Source organism: Nanorana parkeri, unplaced genomic scaffold (genome assembly GCF_000935625.1).
Source record: "Nanorana parkeri isolate BGI_ZX_2015 unplaced genomic scaffold, ASM93562v1 scaffold201, whole genome shotgun sequence".
Classification (NCBI taxonomy): domain Eukaryota; kingdom Metazoa; phylum Chordata; class Amphibia; order Anura; family Dicroglossidae; genus Nanorana; species Nanorana parkeri.
The window spans coordinates 346473-374228 of NW_017306469.1; the positions used below are offsets into that span (position 1 = coordinate 346473).

The window sequence follows — 27756 nt, forward strand, 5'->3', positions numbered from 1 at the left end:
GGCCGTGTGTTCATTGTCTCCTCCACGGATTGTGTTCGGTATGAGCTGGATGGGGTTCTTAAACCTTTAGGCCCCATTCACATTGAGCGATTCGCAAATCGCACGTTTGTCACGCGATTTGCATTTTGCGCGATATCGCGCAAATGCTTGGATTGAGCAACCTAGAATCGCGGCAAAATCCGCTCCAAAAAGGGTCCTGCTGTAGCGACACACGACCCACGACAGCGACGGACAGAGCCCCATTGAGATGCATTGGAGAGCGATATTGCGCGGTAAATAGCCGCAATATCGTGGGAATTACCGTGCGATAAATCTCTCAGTGTGAACGGGGCCTAACACGACGAAAGAAACATTTAGAGTGTGGCACGCACAAGGACAGACAGGGCTTGCTCCTTGCCTCTCTCATCACACAGACACTGTGACAACAATTTCACAGACAACATCAAAAAAAGTTTCGACAGGTGTCACCCTGGGTGGTCTGATCTGAAAAGTATTTGAAAAACAATCTTTCTAGGAAGGAGCTGCGAGAAAGGCCAATCCACTCTCTAGAAGACTTAGAAATGCTTTTGTTTCAGTGTTGCAAACTGCAGATTAATGAGGGTACAGAATAGGGAGACCCCTGCCGGTACATGAACACGGGCATCCACAAGGTTTTCCTCTTCTGAGCTGATAAGGAAAATGTAGAAGAGTCCAAAATGTTTTTATTTATTGAGGAAAAAAAAAGAGACTCAAAGATCCAATGCGTTTTAGGGGTTAACACAGTTCTCCCTCAATCAGGGCTTGAGAAATAAAGCAGAGCAGAATCCCTCGGGGTATAAAATCCGCTTGTCCTCTCGTCTTTGACGAGAGGACGCCAGAGCCGGGCGAGTAGCTTCCCAGCCAGCCATTGTAATTAAACGGCTGGCCGGGAGCTTTGCATCTAAGCGATCGGGCGCCTCTGCCAGTCCCGAGACCTGCTGTGCCCGATGCGGCTGGGACCGGCACGGCTGCTCTGTGACAGGAGATCAAAGGAAGATCGATACACGATCTCTCTCTGATCCCCGAATGCAGGAAGCGATGTATATTACATCACTACCGCATTCCTCTGTCACTCTCCAGCTTAAGAAGCTGGGGAGAAGCTGGTGACGCAGATCTCTGCTTCATCAGCTTCTCTGGGGTCCCTAGGTGACATTAGGGGTCTTGGGGGACCCATGATGTCTCCATAATGAGGACTTGTCATGTAGATTGGCTATAAACTTTATTGATAGCAATAAAGTTAAGTGTAAAAAAAATAAAAATTAAAGAAGCATAAAAAAACACAGTACATTTTTTTTTAAGTCCCCCGCCCCCCACATACACACGCAAACATGCGTCGGGTGCGTCTACGTGTGAAAACGATGATTCCGCCTATTGTGCCACACATGTTATATATCACTGCGAATGTTGGAGTGAGAGCAATAATTTTAGGGCCAGTCATCACTGATAACACTAAACTGATGAGCAGTAAAAGCGTTTAAAGCGTTGCCTATGGCCAATTGCAGGCGCCCGCAATTTTAAGGCTTGACATGCTTTGGTGTCTAATCACCACTGGGCCCCCACCAGTGGTGTAAATAAATACCACCAAAAGAAATCTCTGTCTGTCCCAAAAAAAGAGTGGACACAGGCACCAATGAAAACCTTACTTGGGTCTAAGTCTTCCCTACTCCATCCAAAACTAACATTAGCTTCAGATACACTTTAATGAATATGTGCCCTTTACCTGTTTTCTTGGACTTTTCACAGTAAGAAACAAACCTTAAATAGCTGCTGTGAAACTGATTTATTTAATGTAATCATTACAGAGCAAAAAGATAGCATATTGCTCCCCCAGTGGATTCTTGACAGTGGGCAATAAACAAAATAAAACTGACAGATTCAGTTTGACACCCAGTGATATGGCTATAGATTAATAGCTGTGACATATAAAACCCTAACCCAAGAGGTGCTGATACAAGGTGCTCCACTGCCAAGATGCACAGGCAAGCCCAATGTGTACCCTGTGCTTGGTCATGTAAGATATGATTACATGAGCAACAGCAGGCCATGCATGGTAAAGTATGTTTCTGGACGTACATGAATACAATTCTTGCTGCACCAATCTATGCAGTTTACTCTCTAACTGCATCACTACTTGTACGGTATTTAAGGAAATAATAGAACTAGTCAGAGATCCCTCTCGGAGCAGGGGACCAGACATAGCTGCAGGGGCATCCCGAGGCTGGGTGACACCCGGAGCGGTAACCGAGTGTCACCCCGCCGAGACGTCACTGCGCATGCGCGTGACGTCACCACGTGCATGCTCTATGACGTCATCGCACACGCGCGGCAGTATTCTGACATTTTGGTGATGGACGCCGGCAGAGAGAGGAGGGGACAGTCACCCGGCGGGATAAGGTATGCCGCCGGGTCCCCTCATCTCTCCTGATACTGTCGGGCGTTCGATCCATGACCGAGCGCCCGACTTTTCAGAAGGGGGTGACACCAAAATGACTGTGAGTCATTTTGGTGTCACCCCTCCAATGGTGTCACCCGGGTGCGGGCCGCACCCCCCACACCCCCCTTGTGACACCACTGCATAGCTGCAACTGCTGAAAACCTGGTCCCTGGTGACACTTTGTTCGAGCCTGTGAATGGAGAGCTAAACTACTAGCAGGAAATGTCATTGAAATGTCATATAAAAGGAAGCTAGTAGGTGAGTTACACACAGACATAAAACTTATATTCCAGTTTGATGTGGATCAGACCTTAACATCCATATTGATCACATTGGCCGATGTGGTAGCACACATTTCATTTGACTATGAGAAAGTGATCATAGTAATAGTTAAATTTTCAGCAATGTCTCAGCATTTCCAACCTTCAATCACTTGCTGGAGAGCCTCCCCCGCTGTATGAATCACGTAGCCTGTTACTCACATGAAGCAGAAGCACCGCGGCAAGGAAGCTCTGGCCCTGGCAGTAGCCAATATCCTCGTCATACAAAGAATAGGCCTGAAAAAGAATGCACAGATCAGGAGAGAAGCACACAGATTATAAAAAGCTACATTTGACGAATGAGAGGACTGCATCACACCTATAGTATTGATTTTATTATAAGTGTAGCCTACTGGATCCCAACCAATGGCTCCCCTCTAATGCCAGACACAAGGCCATCTCTAATGTCACACATGAATAAGATCACCTTCTATTAGCTATAGTGTGGAGTAAAATGTACTGAAGTGAATCTGTGCTTTTTCAATGCATGGCAAAGCAACAGGTTAACATTATTGTAAACCTCGACAGATGCTTATGCTCATCCTTATTTTGCTTCCCTTCTGTTCAGCTTCTGGGGGTGGAAGGAAAGCACTGTGTGAGCTTCAAGTCACTGGATTCATAACTCACACAGTGCTATGGACCCCCCCATGGCGGCACTATACCTGGACGCACTGGGCAGTGGTGGAACTACCACCATAGCGACCGAGGCGGCCACTACGGGCCCAGGGCACAGGGGGGCCTGGCCAGGACGAGGAACAAAGGGGTCCCCCTGATGCCGTGCGAGCCGCCTGAGTTGCGGTGGCATTGCCGGCTGCTCGCTGTCACTGGCGGCTGTGAGGAGGAATGCGCCGCTGTTCAGATCACTGACAACCTGTGCAGTGGCGCACTCCTCCTCAGAGCCGCTGATGAGTCAGTGACAGCCAGCGGCTGAGGAGGCGGAGCCCGCCAGCAACCATGGACGAGGAGACGGAGCCCGGCGGTGGAGGAGGCTGACAGAGGATCGGGGCTGACAGGTCAGAGGTGTGCAGGGGTGTGACCAGCCCACCTGAGACCCTGCAAAGCCCATCATAGAGAGCCTATAGTGGGCTCTGCAGGGTCACTCTCAGGTGGGCTGTTTGGGATCCAGGTGGGCCCTGCAAGGGACATAACTAGAAATCACAGGGCCCCATACAAAATTTTGCTTTGGGTCCCTGTGATTTCTAGTTACGCCTTTGGCACTGGGTATTTTATTAAGCGCTCCGTGGCCAAGATATCAGTAGGAGAGGGAAGGAAAGGCATGTATATACTGGTGGAAATTGGAGAATTCAAGAAAACCTCTTGCTTTGCGTTGAATTGGCAAAGCACATGTTTGCTTTCCGCCAAAACCCCTGATGGATAGCATACTACATAATGGGCCAGCTCATACCGTCATCCTTACAGTTGGTGTCAGCAGGGTCACCTGCAAATTCTACATTTATGAAATTTTACCTAGGCACACCTCTTATGATGCAGTGCTCAGACCAGGCAATATGTCACTGGGCACTTATGGTATGTGGGAGAAGCTGTGACTAGTCTCCCGTTGCCCTTGAAGTTGGGATAGTTCAGGAGTTCCAGTGTCAGGACACTGACTGGAATAAGGCAAGATCTGTCACCTTATGTCTATTCTGAGGACTACAGATGCCTTTCCCCTCTAAGTTATTAAGAAGAGACAAAGGCAAAGTTTATGTAGCCCCATCCTAAGGTGACAGCCCTTCTTCTCCATAGATAAAGTATGGTGAGTTAATGTTGTCACTCTAGGGCAAGAAGTGTGTTCCTGGCAGAATCACCTGCTGATTACAGAGAAAGAAAAGCCTGAGAAGGGGAAGTAATGCAGCCACCGCATCTATTAACATGTAAGCTGTAATATTTTACAAATTTGTTCTTGAATCTAGCAAGTTTCTGAAGCTGGGAAGATTGCTAATATGCAAATTATCTAAAACATCCCAACTGCCAGAGTTATCAGATGTCAGTGCAAACAGGGTTGGATTTACTATTAGGCACAAGACACTTGTGCCTTTAGGCAGCAGAGGAAAATAAGTGTCTTTTTTCCTCGGTAGACAATTTTTCTCCCCACCACCGGCACACATGCCGTCATCTCATACAGCTTATTTACACAGTTTCAAAATCTTAAGGATTTTGAAACTGGATGGAAGTTTCAATGGATGGAAGTTTTCAACTGGATGGAAATGGTCTGGGTTAAAGCGGTGATGCTAGCAGGGGTATTGCTTTAAGCACCAAAGGTTGTGGGCCTGTAGGCTCCAGGAAAATATACCGATTGTTAAAAAATAGCCAGTTGTTTGCCTGTCAGGCTTATGATTCATTTTTGCTTTTTAAGTCACTGAATTGAAAGAAGAACAAAATTAAGGAATACAATTAACTGCATCTTCAGGGTTCAATTTAAAAGTACTGAAGCCAGACATAACCAGAAGCTTCAATTTTCATAAGACAAACAATGGTAGCTCCCATATTTCGGTTTCCAAACAGGTGTACGGGTAAACTATGTTAATCATCTTGTTCTCCTGTTTAACAGTACGTGTACATAGAGGACATTGTAAGCGCTTTATTGTCCCCAGTCTCTAGAAAATTCCTAGATAGCAGCTTTGAAAACTCAGTGCAAAAATCCATTTTGCCTACTTTTACTTTAGTTTTTTTTTCTTTCCCTCTTAACCCTTTGGCTGGAATGAGAGCGAGAGAGAGAAAGAAAGAATACAACAGCCTCTATGTGCTACACAGGTACTGTTAGATGGGATAGCATGGCACAGTTTTTTTTTAAGGTCATTGGTAGCTAGTGGGAGCCATGGAGCCTTTTTAAAGCCTGACCACCTATAAACACCTTCACTGTGCTCCCCCATTGCTCTGCTGAAGTTGCTATGAAAATATCTAATGCTGCAAAGAATAAAGAGCACGTTACATCTTCCAATGTTGCAGTGCTTTGGCCTAGCAGCCCAGCGCCAGGGACAAACACGGCCACCTGATAGATGGGTGACATCAGCTATGGAGGAATGGAGCAAAGGTGGAGTGCAGGGAAGGTAGGCATAAGTGGGTCAGGGTGGATGGGCTTTAAATAGACTCCATAACATTTCCTTGAATGGGCAAAATGACATAATAAACTGCAGAAGGATGCAGACCTCAAAAAATACTATTACTGGCATTCTTTTTTTTTTTGCATTTTCACACAAAGAGTGTTTTTTTGTTAATTTCATGGTCTATGCACAATTCCTCTTTAAAAAAAAAAAGGAAGCAAACCGTTATAGTTTCTGCAGTGCCAACAATTTCATAGCTATTGTGATGGGTCAGAATATTTAAGAATTCTACCCGTGGAGCCTACTGTCCTTTATGTCCTATTGTCCTAGCCTTGTGTTCATATTGTAGATTCATGCACATCTGTTATTGGTCATGATCACAGTAGGAGCTCTCCAGCTCTGACCTGAAGAGCAACGTCTCAGCAGAAAGCCCATTGAGTTCTGTATATAAATACTTTAGGGTTGACAAAGTCACTTATAGATAAACAATTAATCCTGAATTTTAATACACACCTGGCATTTGGTAATGAACAAAAAGCTGTAAAGGAGGAGGGTAGGTAGACGCTGCCTTTGATTCTTTCAGTGATTTAAAGAGACCCTGTCACTATTTTTCAAGTACAGGTATCTGACACACCCGAAAAGTAAGATTCAGCAGATTTTTCAGCCTGAGCAGCTTTTGAAGTGAGAGTGGTATTAACTATTATCTTTAGTTTGAGAATTAAAAGTATGACAAGGTCTCCAGGTTTTTAAGAGGTGCAAAGTCTAAAGTATATGTAAACATTAACTGAATTGCTTTTTTTTGTTGCTATATGATAGTTCATCACAAACTATTCCCATTTTTTAAATGAATACTTTCCATTTTTTCACCAGTCTCCGTGCTGCTGATCTGAAGCCTCTTTGCAGCCACTTCCAGTCCAAATAAAATACTCAACAATGCAAATGGGGTGACTTCAGTGTTCCTATTGCAAGCAATTGAAGAGCTGGCAAAATGTCTCAAGAACATTTAAAATGTAGTTTCAAAAGTCCTTTTCAGTATGTTTAAATCTGCAGCTTTATTAGAATAATACCTGGTGATCAAATAATATTGTAAAATATCCCTCTTACATGAGCTACCGAAGCAGAGACAGTAAAATATCAAAATACATACAAATCTTTAATGCAAAAAAGACATACACCTCAATATACACACGTTGCCGGGGGTCGCATAACTAATTAGCACAGGAAACCTCACCCAGGCCGGACACGGAAAGCATTGACAGATCGATAGCTCTTTCTCCATTCTGTGGGTGGTGGTGTATGGCAGTTCTTAGTTCGTGGAGTTATTTGTCTAGTTAATTCCGATAACGAATGAGAATCCTCCATGCTAACTAGTTGCGGCACCGCTGGCAATGTGTGTATATTTAGGTGTGCATATATATTTTTTGAATTAAAGATTTATTTTAATTTTGGTATTTATCCATCTTTGCCTTGGTAGCTCATGTAAGATATTGTTTGATTCTGACTGTGAGTTTAACCAAGCAGAGTGGGATGGTAGTAAATTATGATGATTTGGTAGGTCATACCATTTACTTTTCACTCAAGTAGTATTAGTTAACTACCTCCGGGCCGGCCATAGTAAAAAAACGGATGGAAAAATACAGCAACGGTGTTTTATTGTTTGAGATTAAAAAAAGTATTGCAATTGTTTATGACACACAATACTTTAACAAACTATATGCCATTCATAGAGGGGGATGTATATGTTAAAGTACATCTTTAGGAAAACAAGTTTTAAGTTTAGAACAGAGAGGTGGCAGGTTATGCATTCTGTCAAGGTTTATTTTACTCAGTGCCTCCGTTGGGGAGATGCATCCCTCTGTTTGTACTGCTGACTATTACAACTGAGAATGAAAGTGAGGGGAAATAAAAAATGTTAAGTGTTGTCCCTACGAAGGTAGGCAATGAGAAATTGTCCAATGGGGACACCAGTTCCAAGGACAACTGACTATGAGGGGAACTACCCTCTCTTTGGGAGATTTCCTCTAAATTTCTGTTGCTTCTGGGGAACAGGAAGTAAAGGAAAGGAGGAAAGTGATGGGTTTTAACCCTTCCCTACTCTATCAAAAAAAAAAAAGAGTTTTGGCTATAAATACTTTAAATATGGAGACAAAGCTCCATAAATTGCATGAGTGAAACTACATTAATCTTTAACTTTGTATTTACATAGAACTGACAAATTCTGAAGCAATGTATACAGAACAATTTAACATTTACATTTGTACCAGACCTTGAGAGAGAGATAAAGAGGGATGATACCACAATACCATAACCTACAAAGCAGACATGTTGCCACGTGCTTTTGACTTGCACGTGGAGGAAAAAGACAGTAAGAGGCCCTAGGCAAGGCACCAACTTTGTCCCTCCATCTCAACAACTGAAACTGATGCAACAGGCAAAGTGAAGCCGCCCTATCCGCATTGTTTGTACTGGCATGGCCTGCTCAATCCATCAATCCCCTACTAAGTGCATCTTCCCTTGTGAATTGACAAGCAGGTGCATACATTTAATAGAATAAACATTCATTGGGTCCTAGGCTTCTGCCTAGGTTGTCTCGTGGATGATCCAGCTCTGCTTTCAAGGGATCAGAAGCGCAATGCATGAACAATGTATCATTCAGGAATCTTTCCCAATGCCCTGCAATGAGTCCAATATAAATCAATACAATTCTGTATGTAAATGCATAACAACAATCCTGGTGTGATTAATCCCTCACAGTCATAAAAAAAACATTAATAACAGTTTGGTTGGAAGTTGATTAGCCTTCCTTCATGTTTTTGGGTTATGGGAGGCAACTCACACATACATAGGGCAACATACAAATCCAATTTTTTAAAAAAGTGATATTAAAGTCAAAAAGGTTTTTAAGCGATTTCAAATGCTGAATAAATCACTTACGATGGATGCTGCTTCTTGATGTGTAAAGGTTTTCCTGTAGAATCAGTTGGTCCCCTGAGCACTGGCTATGATATCCTGTTTTAGGGTGGCTCCTCTTCCTTACAGGGCCCTATGGAGCCACCCTTGTGTGTGCTAGTAAGCTGCGTGGTTTTTTTACATACACACGGGCACAGCCCCACTTCCCCACTAGCTTCCCTGTCCTTCTTTCTCCCTTCTTCCTTTTGCAAACTAGTAGAAGGTGGGCTGCTGGAGACTGCTCTGTCCCTTGTGATCTTGTACTGGACAGGAAGTTCAGGCAAGACAAGCTGAGAGTGTTGGAGCCAGATGTTCGGAAACATGATAACGTTAAGTGCTTGGAGTAAATATACTGTATACCAAAAAAAAATGCTGGTTTAATGCTACTTTAGTTGCTTGCCTAATACTTAGGGATGTTCGGATACCATTGCCGATACTTGGCATTTTCACGAGAACTACCAGGGTTGCAGAGGTTGCAGCTGGGACCTGGCTCTCCCCCACCGTACTGAAATAATTAATCTGTATTGTTTTAAGTCCTAATTAGAAACTGAGCCCATGATCAAAGCACTCTTAGGAAGTCAACACAACAGAAAAATCCTCTTGAAATCTCTAAAAAACAAATTTGCACAGTTTTCTCGCATCTTCTTACCTTACAGATCTTGTAAAGAGAGTCTTGTCCATCACCCTCTGTGTCCTTGAAGTATTCATGTGCAGGAAACGTTCGGTGGATATCTCTTTTGATAACGCTCTCTTGTGCTGAATCCTAGTAAAAGAACACAAGCCACAGCTATTAACTTATAAAGGCCGAAGGCTGGCGGCATGATAAATCCCACAATACGCCATGGCCCCGGGTGAATTATCTCCCTCACTAGAGTAAGAACAGGGGAAAGGAATTGACCTTTATACTGACTCCATCAAACAGTGTCAGTTACTTGCTATAAAACACGTCTATACAGGACAGCATCAATTCTCAGACAATATCAGGCTCACCTACTGTTAAGCTATAAATACACAAATCAAATGCGTACAGGATTTGTTTAACCGGTCGAAAGGTTTGTAAAAGAAGAATATTGCGGTTTGTACAGAATAAAGTAGTTTTTTTTTCTATGCACATCCTGTAGGCTCCTTGTATGACTTCCTATGAACATGTGTGCTTGTTTACTAGCAGCTGATTGAGTGACTATGGTAGAGCGTGCCAACGCATTCTTCATCGTCATAACTGCTTGTACTCCAAAATAATAAAGACGGAGATCACCAGCACTCAGTCAAAAGCATTCAATTCTTTTTGCTTATTTATGGAAGAAACATGCCACAGGCATCAATTAGCCAATGTTTCGGGGCCACGCAGGGTCCCTTCTTCAAGGGAACATAGTGACAATTGCTTGTATTCCAAATCTGCAGTGTGCAGTAAAGGGTTATAACACCGCAATTAATTGAGTAAGGGCTCCTTCATAATAGGTGACTGGCGTTTTCCAGCAACTGAACAACACAAGTCACCACTAGGGCACACGACACCGGTGTGATGTGTGGTGCGAAAAAAGCAGGCATGCTGCATTTTTTTTTTTTGCAGTGCGTGTTGCACCGCAGCACATCGTGCTGTTTATGGAAACCTGAATGGAGTTTATACTTTATACACTCCAAATAAAGTTAAAAAAAAGCACTGAGACACACATCACACTGTCCAACTGCCGGACCTGTCACACCACACTACGCATTTTAGTGTGTGGGTCCCAAAGCTGCATTCACATGGGGCATATATCTGCGCTCTGGGATTCCTGCAGCCATTCAAGTTAACAACAGGGTGACAGCGGCTGCATCTGTCAGCGGCAGTCCGTTTGTGATTGTAGAATTACATGTGAATCGGGATAACTGATTGTCCCTGCGTACAGGGACAACAGTCTATCCCAAACCGCAGGTAATCTTACCATGTACAATTACATGTGGAATGCCGCCGACATACACGACTGCTGTCTCCCTGTTATTAACATAAATGTGTTCAGCAGCTGCATGTGAACGGGCACATCTGTGATTCATGCCGGAATGCACATACAGTTTAATGCATGTAATATGTCGTGGTTTATAATTGCATTACAACAACAACAACAAAAACAAAAACCGATTAACTCTTCCCACAATTTTTTAAACAATAGTAGTGTTCTGAGTTTCTTTTTTGTAATCCCACAAATACAGTCTTTCACAGACCACTGTGTCACCCTTATCCCATTGCAGGTGCCTTCAAGGTTAATAAATGCTGTAGTAGTGCATTAACTATGCAACGTGGGGCACATTCATGGCAGAAAATGCTCTGGGCAGAAATACTAAACAGTTTTACAGCCAGTGGATCACCTTAAAATCATTAACGTCTTCCAAAAAGACCTTTAGGGCCTTGGAAAACCTTGTTCGGCATTTATGGAAAACTTTTCATTTAGATAAAAATGTCTACTATTGTTTAGAGTGGAAACAAATGCTACAAGACACGTTGTGAACGTGGCAGAGAGCAGCCATTTGGAAATAGTGCTTATAAAGCATTGGAAGCTTATACTCTTGAATTACTATCATTTTCAGGCTCACAATGCTTCACGTTGATCTACTGAGATGGTTTCCTCTTAACGGTTTCAGCTGCTGGCTTGAAACACAGTTCCCTGTGGAAAGTGTCAATTACTTGTTCTAACCATCAAGCTTGCTCTCGAGAGTGTGTTGTACAATAGCGGTTGTCTGCCTCATTGCTCTTTAGGCCAAACAGAAAAATCAATGGGTCAGGTATTATTAGCAAGTGCACTAGCAGCTGCAACCAATCAGATTCATTGTTTCGTTTTCTAATGCCGATGCTAATTGGATGCCAAGGCAAAACAGCCCCCTTTTCTCAAAGGACCCAAAATCAAAAATCTAATAATTTCCTAAGTGAGCTGCATTCACCTAAATCCAAGCAAAACTGAGCTGGCAAGTTGAAAATGAATGTTCAGGCAACACATTTTTCTAGTTTTAGATTGAGTAGGGAAAGGTTTCAACCACAAACCTTTCAAGTGAGGTTTTTACTGCAGTCCACGCCTGTGCTTGTGAGATTCACTCTCATATTCTATACTGTTGTTGACCCTTGTCAAGGAAGTAGAAAGTGAAAGGGAAGATCTAATACATAACCCCCCTCTTTAGAACTTTGTGGTCAATTGTGGTGTGTTACCAGGAGCGTCTTTAGTTAAGGCAGCCCATTCATTTTGAATGGGCTGTCAATGCATAGCAATGGACGTGCAGCATTTGTGTAACATTATTATTATTATACAGGATTTATATAGCATTAACAGTTTGTGCATCGCTTTACAATATAAGGAATACATTACAATTCTATACAAGATGGTAAGAAGGGCTAAATGGTTTGTTGGCACCTACTTGCGTATTGGGGTTCGATTTAAAACGAATGACAAAAAGTTGTTTCACCATTACGTAAGCCCAAATGTGCTGAGGTAATCCTCTGCATTTAGACTCAACAGGCTCACTTGCAATGTTTGTAGGTAGCAGAATGTCCATGTCACATAGAGGCCAAAGTGTAGAGTGAAGCAGATGCCCAGAATCACCAATCAGGTTTTATCGTCCAGTCAATGGGAAAAGGAAGCCAAATGGATTGGTATCTAAAAGAAGACCCACTTTTACATAAGCCCAGCAAATCTATATAACTGCAAAGGGAAAAATTTGGAACAGAAGAGAAGTCTACATGCATTTATTGCCATTTATCAAGCAGGGCAACCAGCAGCATAAATGAACTGCAAGATAGAAATTAGTCCTACAGTTAGCCTCAAATTTAAATACAAGTTAATAATATTTGATGTTAACATTGAGACTTTTTAAATGCAGCCCCAAAAGGGCCATGGTTCCATTCTCAACCACAATACACCCAGAGTTTTCCTATATAACACTGTCTCATCACATTTTATAGAACAAATCCCATCTACACTGCTAAAAGTGCCAAACGTACCACCTACCCAACATCTAGTTAGGGTACGGTCGTTTCTAAATACCACAGAAACACATAGAACACCATATAAAATGTTTTACTATGCTCCATGTTGTATTTAGTACCAATAGATGACAATGAGTATATTGTCTAATAAGCAAGTATGATATAAAACTCCTGAGTCCTGCAGTGTCCCACCTACTGTAATGGCAAGTATTATCTGCGATCCCGGTCTCTTTCCTGGGAAACTCTGCTCTATATGGAAGTATTAAAAGTCTGCATTAATAAAGTTATGATATGTCATATATCAACAGAATATTAAAAAACTGCAACTTTTATCAAGCTGGGCTCTAGTCATGTCACAGTGCCTAGGCATGAGATGTGCAATTAGGCTGAATAAAAGTCATCAGTCTTCTGCAAGCAAATGGAAAGACATCCTCAATGTCCCGTTCCTCAATCCTCACTCACTGTACATGGGGGTGGGGGATGGAATCACGGGTATCGGAAACTTCCGAAAGTGTTAAGTGCTGAAAGGATTGGTGGAGGCTGTAGCCCTGGGGTAGAGGAGGTAGGCGACATGGAGAGTATACTAACTCCTCTCTTGCAGGGACCATTTGACTACCTTTTTGTTAAAACCTGACAGTTGTATTGCCATGAAAATATTTATATGCTTTGTTTGAAGCATTTGCTGTGCAAATGACAAAACCTGGGAAAAATTGTGTGGGTCAAATATCACATAACTGAACGATGTCTCTAGCTCTCAAACAACAAAGAGAACACTGGCCCAGAAAAAAAATGGTTTCTCCACCATGCCTGCATACAGAATTGGTAGGGCAGATAACTGTTCACTGGCACAACAGCTACCAGCAGTAAATAGCATCAATTAGCTTAGCTTCTTGTTAGGAGACCCTGAGGTATAGGAATCCAATAGTACTGTAAATGCATATCATAAATATACTTGTAGGAACAGAAAATCTGCTGTTCTTAAGTACATGATCCTGATTCTTGTGTTTAAAAAAAGGAGCAATGAGTCATAAACCACCCTGGTAATGTAGGACTAGAAAAGTCAGGCTATGGCTATAAAGACCTATTATTTTAGCCCATTAGTTTGAGTATAATAGGAAAAAAAGAGGCATCTAAGAAAAGAGCTCTCGGACAAATGATTCATATAGAGTGTGCTTAAAGAAAATCAGTCATGGATTGTTTTCTGTGCCTTCGGTCACCCACATACCTACAGGAGTGGCTGAAACATGCATGCACGTCTGTGTACTTTATGTAGAGCAATCCATAAATTTGCGGTCTTGGATTCGCTGAGGGCCCATATTTTTTTAATAGGAGGTGAAAGAAGCAGAGAGCAAGAGGAGGGGAACAAATGATTGGGAAAAGGTTTTCTAAATTGAGATTGATCTTTCCCCCACCAGTGGATGGCGAGCAGCAACTGGTAGTACCCTTAGACATGAGACTGTAATGGAGTTCCTTAAATTAAACCTTTCCAGAGGAATATGGAAGCTGCCATTGCTGATTTCTCATTCTGCAAATGCTAGTTGTCTGGATGGCATACTGACCCTCTTGCTTTATACTTTAAAGTACAACTGTACTTTATTTTTTTCTTACTTAGTTGCCCCCACCCCCTTGAGTGCTCCCTACCTGGTCTTGTACTTACCTTAAACCCCAATCCAGCGATTTTCACTGTGCAGCCCCATACTGAGCTGCCAATTGCTGTGGGAAAATGGTACTCATGGGGACCACTTGAGGTTGCCATGAGTACGGCCTTCCAAAAAAAAATGAATGGGGTTGCTATGTGCATGAGTAGTATGAAGCACCTATTTTTTAAGGAAAAGCTGCAAATAAAGCTCATTGGATCAGGGTTGAATGTAAGTATAAAACCATGTGGGCAGCACTCATGTGGGTGGGGTCAAGTGGAAAAAAAAAAGAAAAGTTGTCCTTTAAGTCACCAACCCAGCAGAAGTAGGTACACTTCTGGTTCTCTAATCTTCATTCTTGTTCTGGGCTCAGTGACTCAAAGTATTTACTTTGAATCAAACTTATAGACAGGCAACTAGCATGTTTAAAAGAAGATCAACAATGGCAGCCTTCATGTTTCTCTCTGGAGAGGACTACTTTGAAAGGAGCCCGAGTACAACAGATGAGAACTAGGATTACATTCTTGTCCAGAAAGAGACATTTTCCCAACACTGATGAGACGATTTCCTGTTTAGTATTCCATATCACCTGCATTCCCACTTCAGATGAGTCTCCTTTCATCCATTTGGCCGATAATACAAATGATTGCTTTATTTAGTATTACTGCAACTATAAATACAAACATCATCTATTTTAGGTTTTAAAAAAGGGACCTGTTGCATGCATATTCATGAATGGTATTAGCAAAGTGTTTTTTTTTTAAATAAAGGCAATATTCTAATTGTAATTATCTGCAGTGGGCACATATTTGAGTCCATACACTTTCTGCAGCAGTAATACAGCCGTCCACATCAATCACATTACAGTAAGGTAAAGGAGTAGTGTTCATCCGGATGGGGCATGACATCACATAGAACTGGCACAATAATAAAATATTGCCAAACACTCCATTAGCGCATCAGCTTCATAGCTTCTTTTTTAAACATCCCTCCGAGTACAGGAAGCCCCCAGTTCTCTGGAACTTGCAAATTTAATTATATTCCCCATGAAAGAGATAAACATACTAAGGATGGGAAATTTTCATTTGTGAAAACTGGAGTTTAAATACAGCACTGTGTAAAGGGCCTGTGATTTTCAATTGGCTTAAATAAAAGCCATATAAACTAGTTGGCTTAAATAAAAGCCGAATAATAATGTTTTAAAAACATACATAGAAAAGTTTCACAGGTTTATCTGAAACTCACTTCCTGTTGTTAATTCCACTGTAGGTTGCTACAGTGGCCTCAATAATGTCTCACTTGACTCCTAGATAACATTTCAGTTACAGGGAGAGTCTTGGCTGTGTAACCATCTGCCTTATTGGATCTCCTGGAGACTTTAGGAGACAACATCTCCCCACACAAGTTACTGTACACCTTGGAGTTCCATCTCTCCTCCACAGCTCTCACCACTGATATACGTGTCCCCATAGAGATGACTTTCCTGACAGATCTAACACTTGGACCTAAAGTGCCCTCACGAGGTCACAGATGGCAATAAATCCTGATGACCATTCTGAACCTTCCTTACTAGCAATGATGTTGCTGCTATCTCCATTGTGGAGTTTCCCCTCACCTACTGTCTGAGGCTCGTAACAAAAGGAAGTAGGAAGATTTTCACTCACTTCCAGTCCCGTCTACCACACATCATATAGACAGGTAAGTAAGAGGAGAGCTCCCAATGGGGGCAAAAAGCAATAAATCCTGGCAGAGGTTCTAATCGTTCCACACGATATACTACAATTAAATAGTTTTCTCTCAAATGTAAAGCAATGGTTTAGGGTAGTTTGAGACAATAGAAGTGGCTAAGTAAAAGGCAAAACTCTCAGAGAATGTGAGACATATGCCTGGCACGACCTGCCAACTCTTCTCCTCAAATCAGCTTTTAGTAAAATGCAGTGTAGGTGCAAATTAATTTTTTTTTTCTCTCTGCTTCCCTGCTAGAGTTTGTCTTATCCCGTGCTATTACTAAGCTGTGTCCACGCTAAGGACTCATTCACATGGCTGTCCACTGCCCAGATCAGCATAGGCCAGGTGTTACTCATTAGATGCGGCCATTCAGCCTGTACAAACCAATTACAGCCTAAGAGGCTCTAGGGCTGTCTGCACGTAATAGGACATGGAGCGAATACCTGCCATTAGGGACAGATAAGCGGCCCAAGACACAAACAGTCGATATAAGGGATCGTTCATATCTTCCTAACTGCATATAATTGTTCCTTTTGCACAGACAGGGTCAACTTCCCATTGTCTTGCACAGGTTTCCTGGCCATACCCACTGCAGAAACTGATCTGAACACTGTATGGTCATGGACGGTCGTGTGAAAGAGCCCTGCAGAAATACACTGATCTGGGCAGTGTACCGACATGGGCGGTCGTGTGAATGAACCCTGCACAAAATACACTAATCTGGGCGGTGTATGGTCATGGACGGTCGCGTGAATGAGCCCTATGTGGACCAAATAATATTTTAAATACTCCTCCAATCATACTTGTTATTACATCATAAGCTGCTCAAAAGTTCTTACAGTGGCCTATAAACTTCTACACAAAAAAAACGGCCAAAATTTGGCCCTTTCAGCTCCCTCCCGCCCGACATCCTTCTATCGGAAAATTTACTGCGTGTATAGCTAGTTACAGGCTTGTTTCCCACCTTTTCATGTGCATAGTTATTCCTTTTTTTTATGCAGTAAATGTGCTTTAAAACAATCCCTCACTGACTTTTGTAGCTGCAGGTACTGTGGAGCCAGTTATCTTCAAAGTTCACAGGAGAAACATTGAAGTCATTCAATTAATTCTGCTAGCAGCTTGGCTCCCTTTGGGTCCCCTCCCAAAGCACCTGCCGGGATTTGTAGTCCAATCGAAACGTGTTTACATTAGAAATTAGAAGGCTTAGTCACTGCTGGGCGAGGGAGCATAGTGAGCTAAGCTGCTGAGAGAATAACCTGAACTGGCGAAAGTCTCACTTTAAAAGGGAAAGTATAGTAGAATTTTTATTGAGCACATATTTTAAGTCATTTACCAGTAATACATTGTAAGTTTACTTAAAGGAAAAGTATTGGGAGAGTAAAATGTACTTTTCCCAATACTTAGAGCCGGCACGTGACACTGCAGCTGTCATACGCCGGTTCTATAGATCGAGAGCTGAGGGATCACGAACCACTGATCACATAATTACAAAACTATATATAGAAACAAGTTTTTTAAAGCACAGTTGGGTAACAGTTATAAAGCCAATCTCCTTTACATGTACAATATACCGAATAAGTAATTGTGAAAACCATACATTCCAGTAAAGGAGACATCCAAACTGCGTAAACGCTGGCTAGTATTAATACTGTGCTTTGTAATGGGAAACCCCTTTACATGATATAACACATGTGCAGGAAATACCATCAGTAACCTAGGCTTTTTTGTTTTGCTTTTCAGATGGCCATAGTGAGAGTCTCATCAATATTTCAGATACTTTTTCCCTCTTCCTTTCTATTATATTATATTTCTTTTCTTACCACAATAACATTCGAACGCACAAAGCGGCTTAAGAGCTCCTACCACCGGAAGCATCTCAGCTTCGCTTTCACCAGCTAATTTGCCAGTATTCAGAGGACAAAGCAGCCTGGTAATTAGAAGGCCAGAGGGACAGTTCTCCTGGTGGGGGATCCTGCTGACTTCTCATTTACACGCTAAGCACCACACTGAGGCTCTGGGACTCAGAAGTCTAATTCTTCCTTCATAGAGCATTCATATTTCATAACTAGATTCCTCCGGTGGCAGCTCTGTCTCCACCAGAAATATTTAAAGGTACACCACAATATTTAAAGGTAAACCCCTGCCAAACATGAAAAGCTTGCATTTAAAGTGAATCTAAACTCAAAAAGTGAAGATTTGCGATCTTACAGGTAATATCTAGAAATGTTCATTGTGCTTGAACAGTACCCTGAAAAGTGTAGTGTTTGTCTTGAATTCCTTCAGCATAACAGTGCATTATCTGTGCCTTCTGCCTCATAGTTGCAGTGCGAAATCTAAGTCACTGTGCTTCTAAATACTGGTCTCATGAGATTTTGAGATATTACTTCTGTGCTGCTCATTGTTCTCCATGCTGGAGAAGAAGCTGTACCTTTATCGACCTGCTGTGCAAGGATCTCCCTGCTTCTGCTTCATCCACCCTGTGGATCTGTTCTTTCAGCACTTTTCAGAACCTCTTCACATCACTGTCCCTCAGCCAATTAGAGAATGCCAGAGTACTTATTGATAAAAATATTAGGTGTTCACTAAAGTGCCGCTATGCCAAGCTAGCGACCCTCTGTGATTTCACAGCAGAGCAGAGGTCGCTCAGCTCAGTGGCATACAGGAAGATTTCTATAAAGCACTGTAGTAGCTGCAGGTACTAGAGTGTTTTACAGGATCCCCGTGGCCCTACCAGGTATAAAATATGTACATTTACAGTGGGCCAATATGAGAACTGTATATATAAATATTTAGATCTGGAGTTGAATTTTAAGAATTCAAAGGCTTCACTATGCAACATTAGGCACAAACTAGAGCCATATAGTTTCTATTGATATACATCTTGAACATCGTGAAGCACTGTGCAGTGACCCCCATCCACTGTGCTGTGACTTGCAAATCCTCCTAGAACTGCTGAACAGGCCAAGTCTGTATATATAGCAGTTCTTGAGCTGCAGGCAAGTGACTTTGCCTAGGTTGAGATGATGTCCTCAATCTGATGCAGACAAAAGGAAACATTTGCTTAGCCTCCCCCTCCAACCCCATACCGTCCTGCCCACACTCACTTCCCTCCTGGGATCAGCACATTGTAACAAGTCACAAGGTGAGAAGCAGCAGGAGGGGTGATCTGTGCCAGACATTTATGAACACAACTAGGAACTGCACAGGCTCCAGAACTTACATGACTGTGTCGTCTCTAAGCCGCCATCTCAGTCCAGGACGTGGATGCTGAACCACTAATGCCTAAACAAAGATGGTGCCATCGTTCTTGGAAGAAACACAGATGATGGCTTAGTTGAGGGGAGTACTATGATCTCTGTGAGAGGTAATCAAAACCTGTAAGTGTGCAACCTCTGAGGGCATGCTACATTTTCCTGTTTGTCTAAGAAACACCTTTAAGACAAACATTCATCCAACCACTGAATGATGCAATAAATTCAACATGTATATTACTTTTCATGAAGACCTATAGTAAGCTTGAATAATATATCACCTATTGTAACAGGAACAGTAAAGTTATGGCATAGTCTGGATCATACTAGTGATCAATGTCTCGTGGCTGCACGCATTGCTGGACACAGAAATTATCCTTTGGAAGCTCCCCATCCGAGGCTCTGCTCAGCTCCCCACAATGTGCCAGTGGATTACAATGAGATGGGAAATAATAGGGATTTCACAGGAAGCCTTTAGAAGTTGATTGTATACACCGAGCAGCCTGGAAGTCCTTATACACTGTGGGAAGGTGAAAGGCTTGCAGACAGCTGAGAGATAACATTCACTTGTGGTGGCAGACCTCGGCGGACCACACTAATTAAAATTCAGTGTGCCCAAGTTGCTATGGTAGCAGCGCGACTCCGAACAATAGCTTGCTATCAGCAGAGGGAATGCACCCAGCTGATGTGTGTATTTCCGCTACATTAAAACGAGAACATTTAACTCCATCCCCTTGGCCGGTGCCGCAGTATATTTAAGGGGCCTTCACTGCTGATATTACTAAAGGAGAACTTGGGCTAATTAAATGGCTGGATATTGTTTTGAAATGAACAGCTGTTAAAATCACTAAATATGATCATTTAACATGGAACTTCAGCCAAACAGCTAAAGACACAATCAAAAAACATGTGTAAAATCTGTTACATGCCAACATGATTGTAATTCTGTTGAGCAAGTTTTGAAATTGCCATGTCACTGCTGCAGCCAAGTACAGCATTGGGCAGTGGGACTTATTGACACAGGTAGACCTTTCCTGAGAAGGGTCTCGCTGTTCTAATTTCAGAGATGGGTAGCTGAAGTTAGCAGGCTATGCCCCCCCCGTAGTCTGGGACTGTTAGGCTGGGTTCACACCTAGGCGTATTGAATATGCCCGTCTGTCACGCGTTTTTTTTACCGCGCTGCTTGGCTGTATCCCAATGGAAACGCCCAACAAAAACGGCCCAAAGAAGTACATGTACTTGTTTGAGCGTAGGCCGTTTTGTAGGGCGTTTCAGACGGGCGGAAATACGGAAAGGTGTGAACCATACCCATAGAAAACAATGGGATTTTCATGTTTGTACGTTTTGTAGAGCGTTCATAGAGCCTTGAACGTGCGACAAAACGTAAAAGGTGTGAACAGGGCCTAAAGGGAGTCTGGTGGAGGGCCTGGGGACCCTAACCTATTTTTATTATGGTTAAAGCTGCTCTGCTTCCTGTATGCATTTCAAGACTTAAAATGTAATCCTGTCTGGAGCGTAGCTTTGAGAACACATTGATAGATAAGAGGCCAACCTTCCTCCATGTCATGCTGACTGAAAGACCAATTTACAGAGGGCCAAATGAAAAAAAAGATGCATCATGGGACCTATACCTGACTTTTTTTTAAATTTTCAGCCCCTACTCAGCTATGACATGTTGAAAATGTGGCATGCCACAAGCGGGAACAAAAATGTAGATATAAGGTGGCAGAAACATGAGCACCATGAAAAGTATTCATTTATTCCATTTTAGATATGAACATGAGGGCTGATTTACTAAAAGCGAATAGTCTGTTCGCTTTGCAAAAGCATGTTCCCTTAGCTTGAAGTGAAGCTCTGCTGATTTCTATCATCCAATCATGTACAAGCAAAAATATAGAGCTACATTTTTATTTTCCTTGCACATAATTGGGTATCCTTTGGAAAGTGAATTTTCACCACATTCACTAAACTTAGGGAAAATTACTTTGCAAAGGGAACAGCTTATTTGCCTAGTAAGTCTACCCCATAGAATTCTTTAATAATATATAAAACTGATTGCAGAGCTTGGTTATCCTGCAAACATCAATTCCTCCTCTATTGCTTCAAATCTAATATCCTCACCAGAACCACTAAAAGCGAACACACACCAGTCTGGCAGAAGGCATTTAATCAGTAACAACTTTTTTATAATACAGGGGGATAACTGAACATCTGGGGAAGCCCATATGAATGAGGCAGGAACATGCTAAATAAAAATGCTAAGCAGACAATGATCTGGTGGGCGTGGAACTAAAGTTTCTTCCAATAGGTTTTTACAAAACAATACCTATCCAAGGACTTAAAATGATCCTAATCTTCAGTATATAAAAATTTAAATAGTGGCAGCCTATAGATTTATACCCCCCACCCCCCTGCTTCTTACACTGACCTTCTATTTGCTCATCATCACCCCATTTGGCCACCAGAAGAAGTCCTGTGAAAGGAACAATTCTGAACAACAAACCAAGGACTTTTATCCTTTCCCTATGTGACAGTGCTTGGGCCTGCCAACTGATCGTTCAGACATGCAGAGCTGCCTCATGGGAGAAAGAGTCATGCTCCACCAAACCAAAGGCACCAGAAGTTTCTCTTCAGTTTAGTGGGGAATTCCGAGCAGCATGGGATCAAAGAGAAGTTGAGCAATGGCAAAGCAGGCAAGTAAGTGAAACTGCTATATTGCCCTCAATATAATATCTAATCTGCAAAAAAAATAAAGAAACATAAAAACTAAAAGGCACACTCTAGTCCAGTATGTAATGTCTGAATTGGAATTGACTGCAGGAGACCTAGCTTAGCTCTAGTTTCCATCAACACACACACATATATCCCGTCTGTTTTTCTCAGACTGGGGGCCCGTGTAGAATCATGTGACAAGTTGCTGCAAACCCACTTACAAAACCCATCTGCAGTAGATCATATCAAACAAATTAAACTTGACTTGATATGAACATTTTCTTTGACAGCATTATGGCTTACTGATTGACTTGACTTGTTGGCTGAATTTGTTAACTGTCTTATTATTATATCCTTACAGGCATCTAAAAGAAGATGTGATAAAATAACATGGGACAGCTTGACTCTGCCAATACATTTTTCGCTCTCTAGGCTTAAGCCTAAATGGCTTTCCCACAAATGAACATCTGCTAGTTACCAGCAAACCTCAACCAGTGTTTACCAAGCCATATGATTAGGGTGAGACTTGTAGTTTGTAAAGCTGAAGTGCCAAAGGTTCTGTCTTCCGTCTTCTGTGTTTTTAACATCAGAAGTGCTCAGCAAACAATTGCCAGTCTGCTGAGTAAGCAGGGGCTACATCTGCCTGGCGTTTTAGCTGGGATAGCGTTGGCAGCGGAACAGTTAATGGCAGCAGTCTCTTGATAAAGGAGCTGCCAAGCTTGGCGGCAGCTAAAAATAGGCGCGAGTTTGCCATCTGCTTTTCTATTCCTGAGCTGGCAGCAGCTTCACGCTCTGCCGGTGCCAGCCCCCCTGTTGCTAGCTATCCGGCGGCAACAGCAAATAATAGAGTGAGCTGCGGATAATAAGGTGTTTGTCCGAGGTGCCGCAGATCCGATTAATCGACCTTTTAACTCCTCTGCTGCCACAGCTGGAAAATTTAAGATGTCTGAACCAAGAAATGTTTTACACAAAAGGAGGACAGAGGAAAGTTTTATATGTATATTTTAATGACAATAACCAGCTCTCGTACCTGTATACACCCGTTAGACTAGAAACATTTTTATATTTCTACTATGCACCTGTTTATTGGGGATTTTACATTACGTAAGATAATGTAATAATACATTGTTTTTTGGGGGACAAGCAAGATTTTTTTTTTTTGGCAATATTGTGGTGCAAAAAATATAATCTTTAGACAAAATACATAAAAATTAAGCATTGCTTTTATTTCTATTTGACCAGTGTTAGTTTTAAAATAAGTATTTTTTCTGTAAAAAAAAAAAAAAAAAGAAGGTTTAATTATTTTGTAAGATATTAAAATTTAAAATGGTGTTTGTGCTACAAGCAATTGCAGTGTTAGTTCAAAAAATAGTTTTACTGCAAACAAAAAGTATAAATCCTATTCTATGATTCTGCTGTCCCATTTAAAATGCACTAAAATTATGTTTCTGGTACAAAGTATGGCAAAGGCAGTGAAAAAATTCAATTTCTGTGTTTGCACATTTTCTTTTTATGAAGGACTGAAACTAAATAACAAACAAAATGAATAATGAATAAATGGTAAAAGAAAATTGAAATTTGAAAAAAATCTGATAAATAAGTTAATTAGGGCTGATTAGAACCTTCAGTTTATATCAGCTAAATACATTGCAAGTGTTAAAAATAAAAGGTTTGCATTCACACTAAAATGCACAGCATTTCCACAACACATAGCAATGCACCTGTTCTATGTGTGGTGTGTTGTGGTGCTGTTCATTGTGACTGAACACTGTACAGTAGAGTGAAAGCACGGTGCACTACAACTCCCATACTGTGTGTTGTGGTTTTAAAAAGGGTCATAGTGAATGGGCTGCACTAACGCAATGTGCGTTAGCGTATGCCATAAGGAGTTATAGTCGCTTAGTAAATTATAGGCATCTGCAACAAAGTTTGGTAAAATCTTTGCAACATACATTGATCACCGAGGGGATTTTTTCCCCCCAACTAAAGTGGAGTAACATAACCTGCTATTCCTACCTTTGTGGCTAGTACAACTTTAAAGAAATGCTGTCTTAACCCCTTCGTGACGGGAGACGTACACTGTACGTCCAGCCACAAAGGGACCAAATGACTCGTCACGTACACTGTACGTGACGAGTTATTTGCTGCACTAGAAGGCTGCTAACCGCTGAGAATCAGCGGTTACCTTTCAGTAATAGATGTCTAACTATCTAGAGATCCATTACTGAAAGGGTTAACCTTTTTCAGACACCCGATACCTTAATATCGGGTGTCTGAGAGTCACAGCAAAGCAGACACACATGTCGGCTTTTGCCGGCATTCTGACAGCTCGTATAGATCGAGAGATATCTCTCTCAAGCTATACTGGCTTTTTTTTTTTTTATCTTTTGACTTTCAAGAATAGATACAAAATGTTATGTATTAGACACATAATGTATCTATTCTTGAAAGTAGAATGTTTAAGTTTTCTGAAACATTCACTGACAGCTGAATCCTGAACTGCTGCAGGATCAGTGTCACTAACTTATTATCGGCTGTTCTGAAGTTTGAAGCAGCCTGATAATAAAAAAAATGTATTAATTTATCAAGCAGTAATAGTGAGATTAATTCACAATGACTGCCTGATATAATTAAATAAATAAAATTTGTCAGTATAAAAAAAGTGAAAAGTGTAAATAAATAAAAAAAAATAGTGAAAAGTGTAAAAAAATTAAAAATAAGGGACAAATAAATGAATGTATGTATTGCATTTTTTTTTTTAGCTGTGCTGGTTTTGTTAAAAAAAAATACTACAAATCAAAACTGGGAAAAAAAGTTTTTTTTTTACGTTTTTTCCTCTTTTTTTAATTTGTATTTGTCCTAAGTGAGGCGTTAGACACACATATGTGATATAAATATATAGCCCTATCTGTCCTCTAAAAAACAATATATAATATGTGTGGGTGCACTTTGTAAGAAAGTATATTACTGACGTGGAAGAATCACACAGCAAAAATGTCAAAAGCGTGTCAGTCATTTACGAACAGAAACCAAAAACAAGCTCAGTCATGAAGGGGTTAAACAAATGCTTGAAAAGCCTGAAAACAGTTGCTGTATGGCAGTCATGTTAATGCACGTTCTGGTATAGTTTTTGAGTCACTGCCCCGATAAAGCAGGGATGGACAAATTAATATGGAATTCAGGATCCAGTCTGTCCAATCCAGGAGGTACCAGGATTTTTTTCTAGGAGCCAGCTCCATTGATAACAATTAGAGAAAACCTCAAAAGTTAGGCGCCGGTTGTATTTTTTAAGAAGCATTGGCTACCTGGCTCCTGGGATTTGTCCAGCCCTGTGATAAAGACATAATTCCTGATCTGCATACCTGGCACCAGGTCAGTGGCTCAGTCAATGAACACAGAAGGTCCATTACGCATGAAAACACTATCTGTTCTCCATCCTTGATGAATGTACTAAGTTAGTCTGGAATTCAGTTTTGACTTGGATTTATTACTGAATGCCAGCCCTTGCAAACCTGCGTCATCCAAATTATGTTTACAATATACGGATTCCTACAAAACAGCATTTGGTATGGTTTTCCTGTAGATAGTTTTAAAGGGCCTTGGCAGCGAACCAAAATATTTAGTTGACAAATTCTAATGGACAGCAAATGAAAAAGATCACCAAGGTCACTTCCAGTTACAGATAAGAGAAGGTAATGACATAATTAACCTGACATGAAGTAACCCTTGTGGCTATACTGGAGGCACACACACTTACTTATAAATATAGTAAAAGAGATTACAATAGGCTTTTATTCAACAAAAGTATTTCTCCCACTCTTTAAAACAACCTCCACTCTGTGACTCAAATAATCATTAGTGATTGTCTTAGAAGTTGCGGTTAAAATATAACTTTATGGAGATTTATAGTACAGCTCTGGGGGTGGATAGTAATTGAAAACTCTACCATGCTGGTGTCTTAATTCCAGGAATACCACAGTCAAAACAATTTTGAAGAGTACCTCTCGCCCCCAGACAAGTTAGCTCTTGATGGAATTATAGAATAGTGTTTGAGCAAATACTTGTTGTATATCTTAGGGCAACCTTTCTCCACCAGATCTCTGTGGAACTCTAGAGTTCTGCCAGAGGTTGCTAGGGGTTCCTTAAGCAGTGGCAAACTGTCTTCCCACCCACACCAACCACCAGTTTTAGAGGCAGAACTTTCTACTGACATCTAATGTAAGGAGTAATTTTTACATTGGCCATCGACGCAACAGGGTACTACAATGGCCTCTAAAGCAAAGAAGCACATCTCCACTGACCTACAATATAAGAGGCTTTGTTTTTATAAGCAATAAAGCTTATTGAGAAACTTTAGGTACATCCACACATATCAATCATACATGGTCTTAGTATATGGGAAAATGCAAAAGATGTAAATGTGTATCAGTGTTAACATTGAATGAAGGATGTTATGTTTTTGGATTTTACAAAGTGTAAGCTGGAACGGATGTAAATATATATCAAGGTCAACAACAGGATAAAGAATACAGTATTTTTGCACAGATTGTACATGAAAAGAATTAACAGCTGTCCTATGTGGTTATACAAAGACTGATATGTACACTGGTTCTTAAAGTAAAACATTTTTTAACCAGTTGTTGTGCTCCATGTGTGGCTACAGATCCAAGAACGTAGTTAGGGTGTGAACAGGTATGGGGCGTTGTGGTTATCAGATAGGTGTCTGAGGTTAACATGAATTGGGACAGGTGATCCACCCCAGATTTTGTCAAACTTAGAGGGATATCCTTTGAACTTGGAAGTGATTCTGTTGAGAGGCAGTACTTTGTTAACCAATCCTTTAAGGAATTAATATCTATAGTAGATGTCCAATTTCATACTATAGTTTTGCATAAAAGAAGAAATGGCATAAAAAAAAAGTTTTTTGGTACAGCAAGGCCAAATCTCAAAGTGGCACCACTCTGGCCTGCATATATTAGGAATAGTGAAATTCTGATATAAGAAATCAGTAATTTGTGACTGGAAGGGCCTAATTTTGGTACATTCCCATACCATATAGAGAATATCTCTATCTGCTGTTTGACATTTTTGACAGGTATGTGCCAAATCTCTTTTGCCCATTTTGAACAAGTGAGCAGGGGTAAAGTAAGCTCTGTGGAAATACTGTATTTGAATTAATTTATTCCTAGCTGATATAGCTGTACTGAAGTAGGAGTCAGAGAATTCCATCCTTCCTATTCAGATATAGTAGAGATAGAGATATCCTTGTTCCACTACTTTTCCCAGACTCAGGATACCTTGGAGGGTTTACCTTTTAGAAGGATAGCATATAGTCTAGTCAGCAGGGAGTAATGAATCTATATAAATAACAAATATGCCCTTTACGGATTTTAACTCTTACTACGGCATTGCATATTAGCACTGAATGTGTCATTGTAATACTCAATAGAATATTTCAGTGATAGATGTAGAGTCTCAATACTCACTAGAACATTGAAATATCTATGACATTATGATTCTGATTGCGAAATAACATTATCTTTCACCTTCCAGTATACAAAATAATTTAAAATGTAATCAGATAAAAGTTAAAATGAAAGCAATGTTTGATGATGAATAAGTCAACAATTATCTTTAAAAGTATTCCAATAGAAAGTCATATTTTAAAAATAGATTTCTGATTAATGTAATTTTACATTGCAGCCTAAAATCTG

At 41.1% G+C, this 27756-nt stretch overlaps 1 protein-coding gene across 5 annotated transcripts in view; it reads right to left on the minus strand.

Moving 5' to 3' along the window:
• Positions 1-27756, minus strand: part of RABGAP1L (RAB GTPase activating protein 1 like) — a 278077-nt gene that overhangs the window by 91536 nt on the left and 158785 nt on the right. For all 5 annotated transcript variants that reach the window (XM_018555548.1, XM_018555550.1, XM_018555552.1 and 2 more), the window contains 2 exons: positions 9412-9525; positions 2935-3009 (listed from right to left, as the gene is read on the minus strand). In XM_018555548.1, coding sequence (XP_018411050.1) covers positions 2935-3009; positions 9412-9525 — 189 coding nt within the window. The remainder of the gene's footprint in view (positions 1-2934; positions 3010-9411; positions 9526-27756) is intronic.